This window comes from Elaeis guineensis, chromosome 11 (genome assembly GCF_000442705.2).
Source record: "Elaeis guineensis isolate ETL-2024a chromosome 11, EG11, whole genome shotgun sequence".
NCBI classification, from domain to species: Eukaryota; Viridiplantae; Streptophyta; class Magnoliopsida; order Arecales; family Arecaceae; genus Elaeis; species Elaeis guineensis.
Window position 1 is genome coordinate 115,654,436 of NC_026003.2, and position 21,178 is coordinate 115,675,613.

At 37.9% G+C, this 21,178-nt stretch overlaps 2 protein-coding genes across 4 annotated transcripts; one reads left to right on the forward strand and one right to left on the reverse strand.

Moving 5' to 3' along the window:
• Nucleotides 1-215: 215 nt before the first annotated feature.
• LOC105054340 (transcription factor UNE10) lies at nt 216-6,007 on the reverse strand. 3 transcript variants are annotated; one of them, XM_010935835.4, is made up of 6 exons: nt 5,521-6,007; nt 4,828-5,401; nt 4,591-4,701; nt 1,366-1,431; nt 892-1,254; nt 216-441 (listed from the first exon to the last, which is right to left on the reverse strand). In XM_010935835.4, exons 1-6 carry the CDS (start codon nt 5,619-5,621, stop codon nt 337-339), a joined length of 1,320 nt encoding a protein of 439 aa, XP_010934137.1. In that variant the 5' UTR covers nt 5,622-6,007; the 3' UTR covers nt 216-336. The 3 variants fall into 3 exon arrangements, with proteins under 3 accessions (XP_010934137.1, XP_019709252.1, XP_019709251.1); XM_019853693.3 differs by having other exon boundaries at nt 216-432; nt 5,521-6,005; XM_019853692.3 differs by having other exon boundaries at nt 216-435; nt 5,521-6,005.
• A 4,436-nt stretch (nt 6,008-10,443) lies between these two features.
• On the forward strand, nt 10,444-17,769 carry LOC105053998 (F-box protein At5g51380). Its single transcript, XM_010935365.4, has 3 exons — nt 10,444-11,872; nt 16,731-16,992; nt 17,080-17,769. The coding sequence occupies exons 1-3, from the start codon at nt 10,722-10,724 to the stop codon at nt 17,131-17,133; spliced, it is 1,467 nt and encodes a 488-aa protein (XP_010933667.1). The 5' UTR covers nt 10,444-10,721; the 3' UTR covers nt 17,134-17,769.
• The last annotated feature ends 3,409 nt before the right edge of the window (nt 17,770-21,178 follow it).

The window sequence follows — 21,178 nt, forward strand, 5'->3', positions numbered from 1 at the left end:
AGTCCCATGTCAAATCATTGGCGTCCAATCAGAAAACAGGAAATCTAACGACCAACCACCACCTAAAATTACTTTACCGACACTCGCATCTTAAGCTGCCACGCCGTAGTCTGAACCTCCTCAAAACTAAACCATAAGGTAACACCTGATGCACGTTCCTCTCAAGCTGAAGGTCTAAATGCTTAGCTCTGTCAAAGCTTTAAAAAAAATCCAGATGCTCAAATAAATACGTACATAAATATATGCAAACTAATCATCAGATATAAAGCACAGCACAAGAAATCACTTACACTAATTATGTGTAAACAGACAATTGAAATATATTTATAAGATCAGCTATGGCTTGGGATTGGCTTGTGGAGGCTGCTGGTATAATTGTTGATACAGGGTGGCCATCCTGGAGTATGCCTCCCCGCTCGCTGGTTGCTGCTGCTGCTGCTGCTGCCAGGAATTACATCAACTTGTCAATAGAAAGTTTCACTGAAATTTTCTCTTTCCACTCTCTAATTTAAAAAATAAATAAATAAAGGTTAGCTGCACAACAAAAACTTTAGTTACAAATGGACTTTAGGATTCTCTAAGGTGTGTTTCAGAGAGTCAGTTGACAATTTTGCGGCAAACTCAAATCTAGAAATCCATTGTGCATTACATTCCCCCCAAAAAGTGAAGATATAGTTATTTTCTTTTATTTGAAATTGTGGAAATACAGTGTTCACTGTCAAAAGCAACACACCTAAATAGCTAGCAGGACTTACAGAACCATTTTGGCACCAATCCCCTAATGGGGATAAGTCTTGGTCCTGGTTTCAAACTTAATTAGATGGTGACAATTCCCCCCTTGTTACTTAAAATAAAAGAGAGATGGATCTCAGTGAAGCCTTCAACAAATACCTGTGCTGTTTGATAAGCAAGGAAAGCTGAGAAAGGATCGGGGAGGATAGTGCCACCATGTTGCTGCATTCGATCGCCAGAGATATCCCAAGAGGCTGTTGGGAGAGGGCGGAAGGCAGAGGGGTGGAGGAGAGGCGGTAAGCCAGCATAGCTAGGCCGATTGAGGGAGTTGAGATCCATCATTCCCATGCCCCTGCCTATGCTCATATGAGTCATCTGGGCCATCTGAGCCATCATGGACATTTGGAGCTGTGGCATGGCCATTGGCATCATCATGGTGCTCATCCTGCTCATCATCTCGACCTGGGCTTGTAGCTGCTTCAGATATTCAATTACTTCATCCAGCATAGATGCTTTATCGGTCTTTCAGAAGAAGGAAAAATAAAAAAATAAAAATAAAAAGTAAGAAACTTATCTTGTTACATTGGTACATGAGGAAATGGTTAACATTATTATAGAAGTATAGATATATACCTTGCTTGAGTTTGGAACCAATTTCTGCAAGATTCTCATCCGTTGATTGATCCTATCCCTTCTTTTCTGCAAAATTAACTATCATTAATCAGTTCGTACAATTTGTGGATTTAGTTATATCCAATGCTAGACACTAAAGAATGAGGGATATCTCCCAAGCAAGATATCCTCCAATTAATGTGGGCAATATTCTTTCAAATTTTTGCCAAACATTAAAGATCCATTTAGATGATTGGGTCCAAAATCTCATAAGATTATGGGTTGGATTGGATTGTTACAACCAGTAAAATCAGGTTGGACTAAATTTATATTCATAAATACTTATAGTATCTTTGGTGTGGGCCAATTTGAGTTCTATAGAGAGAGAAAAAAAAAAGACATGCTATTTGATTAATGGTTGGATTTATTTGGATAAAGAGCCACTACTATGATCTGAGTTGGATCTCCCATTCATCCTGATTTTAACTTGACTTCTTACTGTAGACTACCAAAACATCCGAACGTTGACGGATCAGACATTTCTTAATCCCTCTAAGAAGTGGCCTGGGTTTGAGATGGTTCTGGATTTTTTTTTTTTTTAATCTAAACGTGAGTCCCTCCATCAGCTTTTTTTTTTTTTTTTTTTTGGTAACAGGCCCTCCATCAGTTCTCCTCCACATGATGGACATTAAACGCAGACAAGGGTCACCATCCTTGCTTTTTCTGAGTAATGACTAGGTATCAATCATTTTACTTTTAAGAACAATAATTAATGCTCGCATGTGGTGTTTGACTCTTCTAACATAATTCATGAACCTCGCCATCTTGCTTTGTCGATGTATCATTATTTTTTTTTTTTTTTCCAATGCAAACCGCACCATTTTTCACTGTTTTATTTCCTTCTAAATCTAAATGCCTAAGATATTTTCATTATTTTTGATATTTAAAAAAATATTATATTGTTTTCTACAATGCTAAGTTTTTGTGTAACGTTCACATATAGTTGCCATAGAGTTAGATCATCATTTTGACTATCCCAATATCTTCTAAATAAGAGATGTATAATTATCTTACCATCTCATCATGAGATAATGATATGTAATCTTGAAAGCGTTCTCTGAATATGATGGATATCGTGCTCAATAATATTCTTAATCAAGCATGACAATAACCTAAATATTTTTATGTTATTTAAATTTTTTCTGATAATGAAAATATAAATGCAAGATTTTTTATTTTTTTTTTATTTTTTTGCATGATGTTGAGAGCTTAAAGGACTGGTTCCACATCTTGAAGATTGAATTTGAAATGGGGAAGGGATAAGGTATTTCTACCAATTATTTGTTTCATTGAGAGCAAGCCACTGAAAGATGTATAGATGATGTGCCGCCCCGGTCATTTTCTGGGTTAGGACCTTTTAAAAGGATTTGAGAATTGACTTGGGGCGAACCATGCCTAATTCTTAGGAGTTATCTAATTACTTTTATATTACTTTAAAAATGCCAAAAAAAATCACTTTCACATGGATAAATTATACTATTGTACTTCGGGAAAAGTTGCATATTTTTTCTGAAAAAAGTCATTGTACTCAAGCATTGGCTGGATCCTTTTGATATTTCTTGAGATTAGGACGGACTCAGGCCATTCAGCAACTACGCTAGTTTGGGACTCGAATCCAATAATTTTTTGGATCAGCCATGCCCACCAAAAAATCCCAAGAATTAATCAGGATTCATAACACAACTCAAGACTCAAATACCTGATCTCTTGGCTAACTCAGGAACATGACACTTCTTTCTAGTTGAAGCCTTCGAATCCATTAAAGATTGTTTGGATTCTTTACATCGATCCATTGTTCACAAATATATCGCAGTCAACCAAGAAGTTAGAAGGAATGATGGAAGGTGGAGAGAGAAAAATCATAATGAATGGCATGCCGATGTCATTCAATTCTGAAAGTTTAAGAATCACCAAATCATTTTCAAAGATTATCTATTTTATGCTTACCAAAAAAAGATTAATTTTACACATAAAATATAGGAGTTAATAAAGTCTATCTTTCAAAAGTAGGCAATCTCTTCCTTCTTTGCCCCTGTTCCCTGTCCCATCCCTCTCATTTTTAATATATAGGATGTTAACTTATCCATTGATGTTCGATGCCAAGCATCAAGACAAGCCCATAGACTCTCAACTTCAGCTGCTTGGCTGAAGTTTATTTCAATTATATTTACTTGCGACTTTACCACAAAAAAGGCAAAATGTAACCTTGTAATTGGAAAACAAAATCTAGCAATGCTAGGATTGCACCTAGCACATAACAGGCCGTGCAAACTAGATCTGATGTTGCGATCAAATCATATGCTTGCTGTCCTCATACATTTCCATGATTTATTACTTCAGCATTTAATTACTAATAATAATTATTGTTCAGAATAAGTATTTTATTCTCAGGTAATTTTATCATTATTTGATGTTACATATATTCCAACTATAGGCATCAATATAATAGTCATATTATGTCATCATAAAGATAGACTATGCTTGCTTGTAGCAAGGTTACGTTACAAAGCACTTGGCATGCTCGATATGATATTTTAATTCAGGAGTAATCTTTGTATTATTATAGTTTTTGAACTTGCAAAAACTGGATTCAAAAGTCAGAAGAGACATGCTTGACTATGGTCCTAGGAACTGTGCAATTTTTTGAGCTGATGTATGCAAACTTCGTGGTAAATATTTTGGAATCATCAGACGTGCCACAATATGCCACATCTTCCAGTATATTATCTTTACATGTACCATCCCATGGGAATGAAGTGTCCTACCTAACAACCCAATTAAGACTCAACATGTCAATTTCTAACATTGAATCATGCCAACAATAGAGAAACATGGTGTCAAACTTAGTTTAGAACAAGTTTAGGCAATCATGATCATGTACATCATGTATTGCACGCTAGCCGTGGCCTCCAGCCCTTATGTCTTGTATCATAGAGTAAAATAAATTTATACGAATGCGATAGATGCCATGCATCATGAATGTTTGCGTTGGCACGTAGAGGTGACCTAATCTTTATCGTTATAAGAAAGCAGTAAAGGTTTTTCTTAGAAGAAAAAAAAAAAGATCTAAGAAATTCATCACATAGTTTCATGACTAGATCCTGATTGGTTCCTTTTTCTTTTCCTTTTTAATTAGTTAATAAAAATAAAATTAGAATAAATTAGAGATGCTATCATTTCTCTTACACGTTCGGATTGGTTATGAATGGCGGCAGCTCTGCTCCTTCTGGCGGAGGTAGAAGCCCTCCCTGCACTCCCTGTTCTTGTCTTCTCGTCATCGTCGCATAAACCGTCCAGCTTTCCACGACCCAAAAAATAATAAAATAAATAGTTATAAAAAACAAAAATGGAAAAAAAAACTTATAATATATTTTTCTTTTTTTCTTTTTTAATTAAAAAGGAAATAGGGCAAAGGGGTGCTGCCTGGGAGCGGCGGCTGAGGCAGACGGAGTCGCGATCATCGCGGCCGAAGCTGGTGTTCTCCGTTTCCGGCGTGACAGAGTTGGTGGCGGTGGCGGTGGTGTTGGTGAACCCCACGTCGTCTCCCCCGCACGTGTCCAGCGTCACCAGCGTGATCTCCCCTTCTCTCCCCGCCCCGGGGGCCGCCGCGCTCCCCTGGCTTGCGCACACCCACCCGCCCTCGCCGACCCTCGCCCGCTTCCTAACCAACCCCCCCGGATCACCGAGGTCGTCGCTGGGGGTGGCGGCGCAGGGTACAAGGGCGTCCATCACGGCCGGGGAGGAGCGGTGGGGGGAGGGCCCAGCTAGCCAGGAGGCCAGGTCGGGAGATGGGTTCCAGGGGAGGAGCGGAGCGCGGGTGGCCTGATCCACGACGGCCTCGAGGGTGCCGCTCGGTCGCGGCTTCTCCCACGCGGTGGCGGCGGCGGAGGAGGAGGAGGCTTGCTTTGGGATGGGTTTCTCGATACGGGGGTGGCCGAGGCCGTGCAAGCCAAGGCGGCCGTTCTCCCACGTCAGCTCCGCCACCTCGTAGTCCGACCTAATTAAAACTATGATATATTTAATACAATTTATCTATTACAACTTGTGTAGATCGCTTTATAATTTTTTTTTAAAAAAAATAAAAAATAAGTGGAGATAGAGAATTAGAGAACAGACGTGGGCACGAAGGTGGCGGGCGATGGAAGGCTGTCGAAGGGAAGATGAGCTAGTGGATTAGGAGCATCATCTAGGTCCCACCTGGGAACGCACCGGCTCATCTCTTCTTAATTTCGTCTTCCTTCTTCTTCAATTTTCTTTTAGGTATAGACTACTCGAGAGAAGGTAGAGAGTACAGGATCGATCTAGTAAAGGAGTGGTAAAGGGGAATAGAGTGACTCATCTCTTCTCGTGTCTTCCTCCTCCTCGTTCTTTAATTTAGATATAGACTACTAGAGAGTGAAGAGAGAGAGCACAGGATCTAGTAAACGAGTGGTTGTGGGATGGAGTTTCTACTAGTGGCAGCACTGAGGATGGAAGGACAGGTATATTTCCATTGCGTTCAATGATTTTTTGGCTGTAATTAGTGAAGGGGGAGAAAGGGACGCAGAACCGTGAGAAATGACGAGTCATTGGGATGAGGAGGGGGAAGGGGACTAGAGAGAGAGGCAATGTGTGGCGTAGGAAACGGGGAGGGATCACAATATAAGCAGTGGGAGGGTTCTGATCATGGTGTGTGAGGGCAGAATTAGAGCGAGAGATGGTCATGGACGGACCCGGTCTTTCGGCTGGGGGAGGCGGCACGTAGCTTTGTTCTACTCCACATGCCAAGCTCACAGCATCTGAATTGATGGTTTTGCACACCTGGTTTTCGATCCACCTAGGACGACACCCGATCGGTGATACGCGGGGAAACCATGCATGACCGTATGAACTGATGGGTGTGCTGTTGGGTGCTGTTTCTCGATCCATTTATTTATCCATTTATCACTTTTCGCCTTAATTTTCCTTGTCCATCCTTATACTGATACTTGGCTTTCATGCGCCCGCCGGCCGGCTAGGAAAAGGGCGCGGTTCGCGTCAGTGGGACTGGGATGGAAGCGATTAGGACAGAGAGGTCGGAATCCCGCAGGCTGGGCGCTATGCGACACTTTGACATCCAGGTTGAGTTCGGATTTATTCCAGTCTCCAGCTCTTGACTGTCCGTACATATTAGATAATTATTTTGACCGTAAAAATAAAATTTGCAGTACCAACTGATATGTACCAACTGTACTTTATCATTTTAATACTATACCGATATATGGTACATATGGCATACCGGTATTTGATATGGATACCGGTACCACACCAGATATACCATGCTGTAGCATAATGTTACCGATGTGAAATTTGATACCGAGATAATGAATTTTTTTGTATAAATCTTATATAATTCATGGAATCATAAGTTGCATGATATTGATTACTGAAATTCATTTATAAACATCATGGGATTAACATACAAAAAAGTTATTATGAGGTTGGGAGGCTAAATCAACCTTCCAAATTAAACCTTGAACTAAAAGAAGAATCTCAATTCTTGATACTGTATGTATGATTATTTCTCGCTATAAATATGAAATTAGTTTTTCTTATATCATGCTTGAATCTATTGCATCATGGGGTCCTAAATCGTCTTTTGGAATATTTATTATTTTCATATTGCCACCTGAGTTTAGGCAACCTGTTAGGAGGATAAGCCAACCAGCAAAGCTTTCCATGTTTTTAACTTCTAAGTCAAATATATTTCTAAAAAAAATTTAGACCAAATAAAATTTCTACCATAAAGGGTGAATACTTTTCTCAATCTCATATTTCTATTGCTGCATCTCTCTCTCTCAAGAAAATTCTTAATAGAAAGGTAATGTGATTACATCAAGATAATTTTAGAAAGGCTAATATTGCACAATCAACTAACTCAATTGGTCAGGCTCTGGCAAAGAACTTAAAGCTTTTTAACTGTTTCTCATCATTTAGAGAAAAGGATGCTTATGCTAAGATCTTACTATCATGACTTTTTTGTTGTCTAATGCTCAAGCCGACATCCTATTAAAATACAACAAGCTCTTTTTTTTTTTTTTTTTAAATTTATTGCCTAGACCGAGTAACTTAAAAAGGGACAAAAATTATGGACTTTTATAGATATTCGATTCTCATTGCTACGAGTTTGTTGGGCTTGGGACCTTGTCTGATATTAATACATGATATTCCATGGCCTCTATATATTGCCATGTTTTGATCTCAAATTACATCAATCTTGTAGCGAAGGTGATAAAACTACTAGAATTAGTCCATACACATGTCAAATTGCTTGAAGATGTTAACTCGGACATGATGCTATAATCGAAGACCCCAAGATTCACAATAACAGTTAGCAAGGCTACCCAGAAGGGCCCAGCCCAACAATGCCGTGACCTAAGGTCTAGGAGAACTGGTGGGCTTTGTACAACTCAAGCACCAAGCAAATGACCTATGGGGCCCTATCCATTTAGGAAAAAGCAAACCCAGGGACTGGTGTGGGTCTGCCAGTTGATCCGGGCAAGGTGGACCAAGCTCAAATCGGACTAAATCGTAATGTCATAGAGTCAAGCTTGACTTGATATCTGTACTAAATTTCAAGCCAACCCTTAAAAATATTTATTAAAAAAAGAAAAAGAAAAAGAAACGCAGCTCTTAGCTTGGCAAGGCTCAAAATTGGTAGAATACATTATAATACATACTATGCAGCATATAACCAATTATTCAATGGTTGCCTTTGGTATGGTTAGCATATAATTGACCATTTAATCAAGCTTGAATTAAACTCGAATCAATATTAAGTTGAGCTCGAACTTGTTAAAGGTCGTCAAGTCCACTGAAATGGATTCAAGTTTGAATTTATTTGAGATTGAGCTCGATCAAATAATAAATAAGTCAAAGTGGATGTCAATATTTAAGCCCAAAATTAATTTCAGGCTAGCTTGTTGAGATATGATAATGTCGAGCCTTCAAGCTCCATCGTACTCTATTGAGAACAGCAGCATGAGATTGTTGCAAGGATGACAGTGTTTATGTTGAACCCTGATTTCATATGTCTTGTTTCTCTGTTAAAATTGTATTCTATTGCATGTCGATCATATCGTCGGGTTTTGGTAGAATTTTTTTTTTTAAATATAAGTAATTAACTATCGGTCTCTTTTTTTTTTTTTGACTCCATTCTAATAAAAGAATTTCTATTGAACTCCAACCTGAGAAGGATGGGTGGTCGATACTTTTTTTTTTTAATCTTATTTAACTGGAATGAGATTTTGACTCTGTTAGAGAAAATCTGGATTAGAGAGTTGGATCATTCTCATTCCATCATGAAATTAGAAGCGGATCAAGATTTTCTCCAACCAAATAGTTAGAATGAGCGTCATCCATTCATATCTTCATTCCAGACTCTAATTCTCTTTAATCAAATACCAAGATATATTATTGATATAATATTTTGAGGATGCTCAATTGCTAATGATCTTAAGCTTACTAAATTTTGGTACTGGCTCGACCTAATAGTTCTTTTAGGCCTCAGAAGCTGATGAGATTTTGCTGCTCAAAAGGAAAGCTCGACAAGAGCACCAGGGGTGCCTCCTGTAATAAATTTTCTCGCTGACCCACAGGTCTCTTAGCACACAACAATCCAACTTTTCCATTCACTGCTTTCCGGAGCTTGCATCTATTGTCTGTATCCCATTCCCAACACTCTAAAAGGACAAGCAAGGAGCAAGGAAGTAGAATGAAAGAAGGGTTCCACATTCGAAAATGGGATTCAAAATCCCAGCCATCGTCAAACGGAGACGTCGAGGGACAGCTGGTTCCTTCATTGCTCATCCATCATTGCACGCTCAACTCGTGGAGGGGGACCCATGATGTCGCATTTCTCTTGCCCACTCTTTTGAATCAGCGGTTGCAACTTTTCGCGCAAAAGAACGATTCCCTTTCCCTCGCACGGATTAATGATCGCTTCAAGATCTGTGCAGCATGAAAGCGTTTGAATGCTTTCAAAGCTAAACAGGATCCGATCCAACCGCCGATATCGTGAAATAGGTTCAATCATTCTCTCGCACAAAAGATACAACACGGACCCGCTCTCTTGTGGATTTCGCCATCCTCATGCCCTCTCTTTTTTAAATTTGAACTCCAGAACTGCTGGCCAACGGCTCTCCGCGTGGTATCCCACTCCGCTCTTCGAAGCTACATTCCTAATTTACTAAAACCTAGTTATAAAATAATAACCATTTTGTTATAAAATAAAAATCATACGAAAAGCCATTATGAGAAATTTTTTGTGCATCGCGTGTAGAAAATCTGATGCAGAACACTTCACTTTATTCTATTGGATCATATAGTCACTACTTTTCAATGTATATTTAATATTTATTTAATATCTATAGTTTTATTTTTTTATTTAAATTTTTAAATGATAAAAATATCTTTTTATTTTGATAAAATTATGATATTTAAGATGAAAATTATAATATTGTAGATCAAAATTATGAGTAATAGAATATTAAAATTTTGATCTATAATATCATAATTTTTATTTTAAATATTATAATTTTATCAAAACAAAGGACTATTTTCGTCCAATAAAATTATTATTTTTTTAAAATTTTAAATGATAAAAATATTTTTTTATTTTAATAAAATTATGATATTTTAGATCAGAATTATGATATAAGATGTTATAATTTTGATCTACAATATCATAATTTTTACCTTAAATATTATAATTTTATTAAAATAAATAAATATTTTTATTATTTTAAATTTTAAATAAAAAATAAAATTATAAATATTAGATATATATTTAAAAATAATATTTAATAGCAACGTTAGATTTTCTGCACCGGGCGGTGCACAGAGAATTTCTCAAGCCGTTATATTTTACCTGAGGTCCGTTAATCAGCTGTGTCTACCATACCTACGAGTCGATATCCACCTTCCGTTCAATGAACCCCTCCAGCGGCGTGGGGGAATAAAAAACTTCCAGCTGAGCGGCGACCCCGAAGCGTCGCGTCAACTAGAAAAGCAAACGCGAATTAAAAAAAGTCCCTGCTCCCCGAACCCGGTCACCGACTCATATCCTGGAATCTATTCTCTCACTCTCACCACACTCTCAGAAATCAAGTTAGCAATCATCATCTAATTTTTAACTCGAGGGAAATATTTGAACGGAAAGGAGCGTAGTGCAGCAAGGAACAGTAGTAGTACCAGAGCGCAGCGAGAGGGAGCAGCGAACGAGGCGATGCGACGGCGGAGTGCAGACAACCGCCCAACTGCACCGCCGCCATAGCCGGAGAGACCCGCCTGAACCCTAGATGCATCCGCAGAGCCCCCAACGCTGCCTGACGAACTGGCCTGACTTCTGGTTCGGCGACAAACCCCTCAAGCATGTGGTCCTCAAGATGCAGCTCGGAGACGAAACCCTAACCCTAGATCCCTCCCCCCGCGCGCCGCCGGTGGCGGCTGGCCCTGATCTCACTGCCCTCCTCTCCGACGAGCTTCTCCTCCGCATCCTCGGTACCCTCCCCGACCCCCTTGACAGCCCCGCCTCCCTCGTCTGCAAGCGATGGCTCCGCCTTCTCGGACGCCTCCGTCGCTCCCTCACCCTCCTCGACTGGTCCTTCCTCCACCGCCGCCTCCCCCTCCGGTTCCCCGACCTCACTGAGGTCGACGTCATCCCCGCCTCCTTCGCCTCCCCTTCCTCTGTCGCCACCGCCGGTGTCCTCCTCACACGCGGCCTGGTGTCCGTCCACATGGACCCCCATGCGGAGCCCCCTATCGGCGAGTGCCGCTTCCTCCCGACCGACGTCATCGACCGCGGGCTCGAGGCTCTCGCCCGCGGCTGCTCGGGCCTCCGGAAGCTCGCCTTTGTGGCCGCCGCCTCCGAGGCCAGCCTCGTGAACCTCGCCATCCAGTGCGCGACCCTTCAGGAGCTGGAGCTCCACCGCTGCACCGATCTCGCCCTCCGCCCCATCTCCGCGTTCAAGAACCTGCAGATCTTGCGGCTAGTGGGGTCCGTGGAGGGCCTCTACGGTGGGCCCGGGGTCACCGACATCGGGCTCACCATCCTGGCCAACGGGTGCACGCGGCTGGTGAAGCTGGAGCTCAGCGGTTGCGAGGGGAGCTATGATGGGATCTCGGCAATTGGGCGCTGCTGCCTGATGCTGGAGGAGCTGACGATCTGCGATCACCGGATGGATGGCGGGTGGCTGGCCGCGCTGCCCTTCTGTGAGAACCTCAAGACTCTGAGGTTACAGAGCTGCAAGAAGATCGACACTGATCCGGGACCCAAGGAGCACCTGGGGTCGTGCCCGACAATTGAACGGCTGCAGTTGCAGCGGTGCCAGCTGCGGGACAAGAGAAGCTTGCACGCGCTGTTTATGGTGTGTGAGTCCATCAGGGAGATCATGTTTCAGGATTGCTGGGGACTGGACGATGACATGTTCGGGATTGCGAGCATCTGCAGGTAATGGTTTTCTTCTCAACCTTCCATTTTATTTTTTTGGTTCAAATTCCAAAATATCTAATGACATGAGATTGTCGAAAAACTTTAGATGCTACATGCATGTAAATGTCTTCACAGCCTGTTCTTACATCTTATTTGAATTGTCCGTTTTGCAAGCTAACAACCATATACCATGTGAAAACATTATCTTGCGATGTGTAATAAGAAATTATTGAGATTGAAATTGGTACTTGTTGGATATTTTATATGGTCGAACGTTTGAGGAATCGGATGGCCAATGTTGTGCTAACCTTCTTTCATTATGTAATCTGTGTTGGACGACTCGTTCACCACCTTTTTTGTGAAACCCTTTGCAATCCTTGGTGTGTCCCTATCTTACATTGTTGGTTACTCTTGTAGCCATTTATGTGACGTGACATTCAACATTTCCTTTACTCTTTTTCTTTCTTTCTCTTTCAGTTAGGGTACACAAAGTGGCTGCAGGAGGGTTTTATTTGTCTTAATATATCCATGGATCTTGGAGTGGAACCTTCCCAAACCACCTGATTCATGCCCCTCAAGCCCCCAAAAGTATGCAAGATGTGTTTGTGAATTTGTCTAGATTGTGTCCTCATCATATTTCATTTCATTTTGATTTAAAAATTAAATTGGCATTTTTAGATTATTTGACACATACCAGGCTGTATACGAGTGGTATCAGTATCAGATGTGTATCGAATTTAGTCATTCCCACTCCAGGGAAGTATTCATCACTAAAGTGCCTTCAAGATGTAAACCATTGTGCAATGGGTTACCTCTTTCTCCATCTTGAGGACACAGTATAAGGGTTGTAAGAGGTCTGAAGAGGACTTCATTTTGTTTCTACTTCTTTATCTTTGGTCAACAGTTTCTGCTTCCTTGAGTACTTCTATTGTTGTCTCTGTGGAGCCTGATGTATTAGGTCCATTATCTGTCTCAGATTTCTAGAGTTTAATGCTAGTCAAAGGCCTACATTTCATTTTTGAGATTTGGAGTTTGTGACAAAGTTTTCTTCACCAATATAATGGAATTTGAAAATTTTCTTGTTCTTGGCTTTCTTGTTTCAGTTGGAACTAAACTATTTCATCACTTCATACCCACCAACTTTGATGAAAATCATAAATTCAAAAAGCAAATTTGGGAAACAAATCGACTATTTCTTTGTGGAATCTGAAATTTCAGTCTTTGGTGCAATTCACAAAAGATTATTATTTTTAATGTTGTGAAGAGGTAGTCCATTTTTCTTACAAAATCATATAGACATGGTAATCGTACACCTTAAGATGAATCTTATTAATGATTACAGATCCATATAGGTAAAACCTTAAATTATTTGCCATAATGAATTTAAAAGATGAGGTCGGGGAACATTGTTTTGTTTCGCTGAAGTAGTCACACAAATTGGATATTGGTCAAGTATTTGTTTTTTCTAGTATATAGTTTCTCATTTATCTACCTTTTTTTTTTTTGGGCCTCATCTGGAGCTATTTATAATGGTCATTAGAACAGTACAAAATTCCATGAACTTGAGGATAAGATACTTCGTTTGCCACCGGGAGTTGACTATTAGAAGTGGCTATAGGTGTTCTATGAAAGTGAACCATGGAAATAGTATAGCAGGCAGAAATTATGTTGTGTCACAAGTTAATTGATGCTTCCATTGTTGATGGTGAACAGGTTACAAAAAATTTTGCAAGGGATGTGACTAAGCAAAAAAAGAGTTATTTAAGGAGGGTTTCAAAGTCACTAATGTTCTAGCATATAATTTTGGAGAAACTATGAGTGCAATTTGAGTTATAACCCTTCACATTTTTTCAAGAAATTTATTTGCTTAATCTTACCTTGTTTTGTCTAAGCACCTACATGGAAAGTGGTTTGAGTTTGGCAACCATGAACAAGTTCTGCAATGCTAGTGATAGGAAAGTGGATAGAAATAGAGTTTGTATTTAAGGTAGATGGCAGATCCAAGCAAGAACCTTAGAGAGCTTTGATGTAGTTGCTGGTGTAGCCCATGCCCTGGGCTTTTCCTCGAGTTTCCTGGACAAATATTGAATTTCTCTTTTGATTAATAGCTGGATAAAAGGTTCTTGTTCCTACTGTCATGCCATCTTGTGGCTGATAAATCTATCAGCCTCTTTTAGCTATATTGAGTTTTATCTATGTATTCTGTTGGTTTAAGAATTGTGGTCATTTAGAGCAGTTAATTCATGCCATTGGTTTGTTGTGTATGTCATTATTTACTTATAGACTTCTACTCGTGCTGGTTCTTTAATTGGATCTTGTTTACTGAACTTCTTCAAGCAATTTCTTAGGCGAAAATATTCTCAGCTGGTCATTAGAGCTAGAAGTTATGACTATCAGTTAGGTTTGCCGTATAAAGAGTCCTGTGCTTCCTGGCTGCCACTTTGTGTATTGTATTTTGACTTTCTTTATGCAATTATCTGATGCCAGTTGGTTCACTTGGATCTCAATATGATGATAGACCTTCTACTTTAGGGAGTTTCTTTCTTTCCTTCTTTTCTTTTCTTTTCTTTTTTTTTTAAAAATTTATAACTAAAGAGCATTTTGCCAATGATTATCAAGATTTCTAGCTTTTGAAAGTTTGGTGACTACAGAGTTATGGAAAGAAGGTTTGGTTTGAGATAGGTGGTGGTTCTTGATAAAAGATTGCATTGGAAACTATTCATGAGGGCACTTTGGAAACACAGTTATTTATGATTAGTTGAGGAAAATTCGTGGAATCTAAGAGTTAAAAATCGGGATCTGGTGCTACGTACACGATATATCCATCTAGGTAAGAATTTGAAAAAGCTCAGGGGATTTGAGTCACTTGACCAGGAGGATGAAAAGGGCCATGGGAACACTTCTATTGCTTGGTTTAAGCACATGGGGATTTGCTTGGTCTAAGGTGGGTGATGTTTCCTTGTGAAAGTCTGAAGAAAACCTTTTATTGCATTCTGTGGCTATAATCCTTTATTGTCTATGTTTTCTTGGGCTTAATTCTTGTATTAAAGTTTTCATGGAAAATAGGCTGGGTGATGGTCTTTTGTTTTAATTATTATAGAAAGACTACAGGAAGTTCTTAATAGAGGGTTTGAAGCTGCTGATGGTTCTTTTAACATATTGGAGAAAATTTAAGTGCATATTTGTAGGGGTACCCTTTATTTGAATTTTGCCTGAGCTTCCTTGGACAGAAATCTTTTGGCCAGTGCTTGTTCAGAAAGTGGTTTGAATACATCATGTCCAACTTATTGAGATCGTTATCCAGCCTTCTAGCCAGATTAAAATTTCCATTCTTTCAATAGGTTGCATGAAATGTGCAGTCATCTGAGTTTTCTGGAGGTCTTGGAGCTTCTTCTACTGGTCATTTTCTCCTTTTTCCTTTGAATAATTGTGTGTTTACCTATGATCCCACAGGTTCTTTTGGCAGAACTTGGTAGTAGGTAACCATGCTGAATATCATGCCTTTTCCTGTTTCTGGGAGCCTGGGATTGTCATATCATTTTGTCTTGAGAGCTACCACTTGATTGTCAATTAGATTTATATTTATTCTACGTATAAAGAAGCAGTAAACACACTTCTCACCGCCACTTTCCTGTCTTATTCAGTTCTGATGTAAATATCTGATTCCCATTGATTCACAAGTTGAATTGCAGACCTTATAGATGGGTTGTTTTTGCAATTTTGTAATAATATGCATTTGGAAATGCCTATCAAGACTCCTGGTGTGTGGGTAACTGATATTGAAGAGGTTGAATGTTGCTAGATATTGGAGGTGTACCTGTGCAACAATATGCATCTTGTATTTGGAGAAATATGAACTTCAACAAGGTAGATTCTATAATACACACATAATGTGGGAAAAAGCTGTGATGAAAAATGTGAACTGAATACAAAAGTTTTTGTCCATTAGAATACTTCTTGAAGGTTATTCCATAAGGAAATTCAATGCCATAGTAATGAGCTTTTCCTAATTATTTGTTAAATACAGTGAAAGGAACAAGAGGCCCAGAGTAACTAAATGTTTACTGAAGCAATATCTTCACTTCCTTTATGGTCAGCATGTGGCTTTTCATTGGTAAAATTGACTGGTTTTGGTGAATTTATTTTTGGAAGTCTTCTAGGGATGGGATTTGCCTTTTTCAGGTTCTGCATGTGTCTTTCATCTTATGACCATATTAATAATCTTCACATCTGGAATGGAATTTGGCACTCATGTTGAATACAAAGGGGAAAAGATATATAATAAAAAGATTTGCTCAACTTCGGAATATATCTGAATGCGTATCGAGATAGCAAATAAATTCTATTTTCTTGCCCATTTTGTGCTTGATTATATGTCAAGATTCCATTCAAACAACAATATCAAGGAACAAGCATTTGTCAGAATGATAACCAGGTGTATGAGTGATAGCGTACTAGAGAAAGAATTCCTCTCAAAATGGTTCTTCGACGTTGCAAAAAGAAGCAGATTGTTTTAGGTGGTGCCTTGTAAGTCCCTCGATTCAGTACTTTTATATCACTATCGCTATCTATGTTGTGATAATTTATGAAGCTAAAATCATTTCGGTCTACTGACACACCTCCAGTATTCTGCTCACAATGAATTCTAAATTTGCAGAACTTTATAAATATGTTATCACATTTCTTTAAATTTCTTTTTGGTGTATCCATGTTGGGCTGTCTTGTCATATAGCTTTTGTCTCGTTTTCATCTTAGATTAACTTGACTGATTATAGTGACTAGTTGTACTTTTACAGTATTGTAATTAGATATGTGATGCATTAAGCCACTTGCTTTTTGAAACTATCATTAACTTTTATGAGATTTGTTTTTCCAGGTGGGTGAAGTTTCTGTCATTGGAGGGATGCTCTTTATTAACTACGGAAGGTCTGGAGTCAGTAGTCTTGTCTTGGAAAGATTTGCAAAGGCTTATGGTCATTTCATGCAACAAAGTGAAGGATGATGAAGTCACCGCTGCTCTAGCAAGCTTATTCTCTGTCCTCAAAGAATTGAAGTGGAGGCCTGATTCTAAATCTGTCCTTGTCACGAGCCTTGCTGGGACAGGAATGGGAAAGAAAGGTGCCAGATTTTTCAGAAAGGTGTGAGGTTCAATCATCTTGATGCCTTTGTATTCCCTCTATCCGCTTTTCAAAGAAACATAATTAAATTCCAGAATTTCCTTGCAGCGGCCTCTTCAGGGACGACAACATTCAAAAGGAAAGGCAGGGGAAAATGCATGAAAAAAAAGCAAGCAATCGACACGGCAGTCCCTGACTGTGGTGCTGATACACCATTTCTATCATTGTACCTTCAGATATACAAAAAGGGCATAATATTTTGTCCTGATACACCACTATATGGACCATGCTATTTTATGCTTTTTGCATGCGTATCAGCTGGTAAGCATGTTCTTGGACGGGGCAATGCTCCTCTATCACTTAAGCTGAGAAGTTCAAAGGAGGACCATTTGAAGCTCCCATCACTTACAAAGGGGCAGTTCATGGGAGGCTAACCATTTCAAACATGCTGTTCAGCATTCCTCCTTAAAAGTACTTGCAGGGCAACTTTGATTTCAGAGGCATCGAACCTACATGCCTGCAATGATATCGTGCTATCTGCTGAAATGAAAAAAGAGATCATCTGCAGCATCGCCACTGCTCCATGCTCATTTTTCATAGATGCTGGTGCTTGCACACTTCTCACTTAATCACACCTCTTTTACTAACATATCTATTGTTTATCAAATGGATGAACAGTATTGTTGTCACCTTTCTTATGAAAAACTATCTCCGGATGCCGAGGGGGTAAAACCAATTGATGAAAAAAAGAAATACAGAGAATTTTGTATAGCTGAGCTTGCTCTTGTTTGATTTACAGTTCTCATTTATCTTTTGTACATGGGAGCATATGAAATATGCTGGAGCCTACTGCATTCCAAAGCAATGGTATGCTTGGCAATGATCTACCTCCATGTTTTGCATCCGTCCATGTGCAAGCCACTTAAATTTTTTAAAGCTTCATACATTTTATCAAAGCTTTGACGGTGTATAAATTCTTTTTATTGCACAAAACAATCTTTCTTTATCCTCTGTTTGGTATAAAAGATGGATTGAAGAAAAGATGGATGGGGGAAAGAATGGATGGATTTTCTATTCATTTTCTCATATATTTGGTAAAACATTGGTAAAACATGGAAGGATGGATAGAAATGATTTTTTTTCTATTTTGTATAGAAAAAATAAGAGAAAGGATGAATGATATTTGTATAACATCTTTGCTAAACTACTCTTTGGATAAAAATATTATTATTATCAATTTATAATATTTATTTATATTAAAAAAATAAATAATGTATAATTTTATAATTTTTATATTTTATAATAATACATAATTTTATAAATTAATTATTAATAAATTAATTATATAAATAATTAATTAATTTATAATTTAGTTAAAATAATTAATTAATATTATACAAAGGGTAAATTAATGAAAAATTTTCAATTGAATTTGAACTTAAAAATAGCACTCTGTTTAAGTTTTCAGTAAAATTACTCTAAATCTGAAAAAATAACTTAAAAGTAGCTTTTCAAATGATATGAAATGGTTGAATTACCTTTGCAGTTATAAAATAACACTGTATTATTATAAAATAATACTGTACTGTTATAAATTAATATTATATTATTATAAAATAGTATTGCATTATTATACAATAATATTGTACTATTATAAGGTAATACTACATTGTTATGCTATTATAAAGTAACACTGTATTGTTGTAAAGTAATATTACATTATGATAATATAATATTATCTTAGTGTAAAAGAATACTGCACTAATATAATAAAATAAAGCAACATTACATTATTATAAAGAAATATTGTACTAATATAATATAATACTGTCTTATTATAAAGGAATACTGTACTAATATAATACAATAAAGTAACACTGCATTATTGTAAAAGAATACTGCACTAATATAATGTAATACTGTCTTATTGTAGAGGAATACTGCCTTATTATATAAAGGTATAAGGATAATTTCAGTCAAAAATAGAGAGTTATTTTTATTTTATGTTTCGAATGGGGAGCTATTTTTACATAAAACTTAACTGGGGAGCTGCTTTTAAGTTGAAAGTAGAACTATAAATTTATTACTAGTTCTCTATTATACAAATAATTAATTAAGAAATAGTAATATAAATAAAAAAATAGAAGATAATTTAATTATTTAATTATAATTATAAAAATTATATATTAAATTAAAATACTGATTAATAAAATTTAATAATATATATATAAATATATATAAATAATATGAATGAAAAAAAATGAAGAAGTATTATAATTTTATCAAAAAAATAATGAAAGATAATTTTGGCAATGTACAAGTTTATTTGTTAATGCTCCATTATTTTTTCCTTCATCATTCCAATTTAGAATAATGTAAATTGGTGGATCAGGATGGATGGACAATCCTATATTTTTCATGAATCCTTCTAATAACTTTTTGAATCAAAAGGTGGATGGAGACTATCCATCCATTCAATTCTATTCATCTATCCTCTAGTAATTTCAATCAAACATAGGATTAAAACTTCATACATCTTATCAAAACTCTGACAGTGTATCAATATTGATCATTGCAAACAACAATCTTTCAGGTCTCTGGGTGCATCTGTCGTGCCATTGCAAGAATGAGAAAGAATGTAACGCTTATCTCTAGGCAAGAAGGTGATTGCAGTAAACTTTTGTACTTGGTTGCAGTTTATGAGATTGGTACCGACCTTTTCATTCGCTGGCAAGAAATGTGTATACTACCTATTTTTCATATAAGCTATAACGAAAATGAAGTCGGCCCTGCGAAGGCCAACCACGAAGCAATAAAGCCTTCCCACGTCCAAGGACTTCTTGAAGTCTCATCTTCACATTTCCTTCATAAGCCTGACTTATAGGGTTCTTGGTGAAGTATCTTTTTTCAATCCCTCTTCCGGATCTTTTTAGAAAAATAAGTAAAGGAACAAGAACTTTCTCGCTTAGGAAACCTAATTCCCTATTTGATTTTAGCTATCTTTGCTATCTTTTATTCTTCTAAAAAAATGTCTTGCTATCTGTCATGTGTATTACATATGCCAAACACAATATGGATTTATGTGATAGTAATATCATCAAATACTGAGTTATGATGATGAAGAAAAACAATAAGAAAGTATTTGGTTGGGAGGAATGGGGGTCTGAAATCGGAATGGGTGACTTCCATTTCAATTGTTTGGTTGGAAAGAGTCCCATTCCGATTCTGATTGCAGGATGGAATGAGAATGGCTCAATCTATATAGAACTCAATCCTTACTCTTCTTTACGCATTCAAATTTTCATTCCAATTTCGATTTTGATTCCGATTTCGATCACGAACCAAACGCTTCGGAAGATTCGGCTATTCCAATTCTGATTCCAAGCCATTCTGATTTATATTCTTATTCCGATTTCGATTACGAATCCAACACTCCCTAAAAATAGTTGATCGAAGAAAAATGAATCTGAAAAAGAGAATCAAATGTAATATTTTAGAACATGGAAATTAACACAATGACTTGAGGGTATCAACAAATATCATGACTTGCTCCTTTTTTTTTGCGATCTCAAATTTGCATGCCGAGGCATGTCACTAAAAACAAAACTATAAAATGTAGAGGTGAACAAGAAGTTGAAGAGTAGGGATGGTTTCAACATTTTCTTTATAGAGATCACAGGCCTTCCATTAAGCTTGCTTGTTCATATTTTAAATGACAAAATTATCTTGTTGCTCACAACCTTTTTTTTTTTTTTTTGGTAAACATTCTCACAACCTTGTTAATAACATATTTCTTTAACACTTGTCGTATATATATATGAGTAAGGGATGTGGACGGCACATGTAGATTATAATAATAAATTGGTGCAATAGTTACAAGGCAGACAAGCGTTACGTGGAGCTATGGCCATTCCAAACATCATGTTAGAGTCAAATAAATGATGTGCACTAAATAACTTTCATCAAGACGATAAGGTTTTGGTGGTGCAGTCCATGTCTGGCCAAAAGGCGAATAGTGGTGCGAGGGTTTCTGGAGGCTCTTCGCCGAAGAGGCGAGGGCAGGGGAAGCAGCCCATTTTTGGCGGAAATCGATCGTCTAGTCCAGGGCTGTTTAGTCGGAGTGCTGTTGGGCCTTCTAATCAGGCGGTGAAGGGAGAGGGAGGGAGTCATCGAGGGGGATCTCCGTCCAACGAAGATAGAGATGCTG

Coding starts and splice junctions, on each gene's coding strand:
- LOC105054340 (XM_010935835.4), bottom strand. CDS start 5,621: ATGAGCCGGTGCGTTCCCAGGTGGGACCTAGATGATGCTCCTAATCCA. Junction 1,255..1,365: donor TGGTTCCAAACTCAAGCAAG/GTATATATCTAT, acceptor TTCTTCTGAAAG/ACCGATAAAGCATCTATGCT. Junction 442..891: donor TTGCTTATCAAACAGCACAG/GTATTTGTTGAA, acceptor AATTCCTGGCAG/CAGCAGCAGCAGCAGCAACC.
- LOC105053998 (XM_010935365.4), top strand. CDS start 10,722: ATGCATCCGCAGAGCCCCCAACGCTGCCTGACGAACTGGCCTGACTTC. Junction 11,873..16,730: donor GGGATTGCGAGCATCTGCAG/GTAATGGTTTTC, acceptor TTGTTTTTCCAG/GTGGGTGAAGTTTCTGTCAT. Junction 16,993..17,079: donor GTGCCAGATTTTTCAGAAAG/GTGTGAGGTTCA, acceptor ATTTCCTTGCAG/CGGCCTCTTCAGGGACGACA.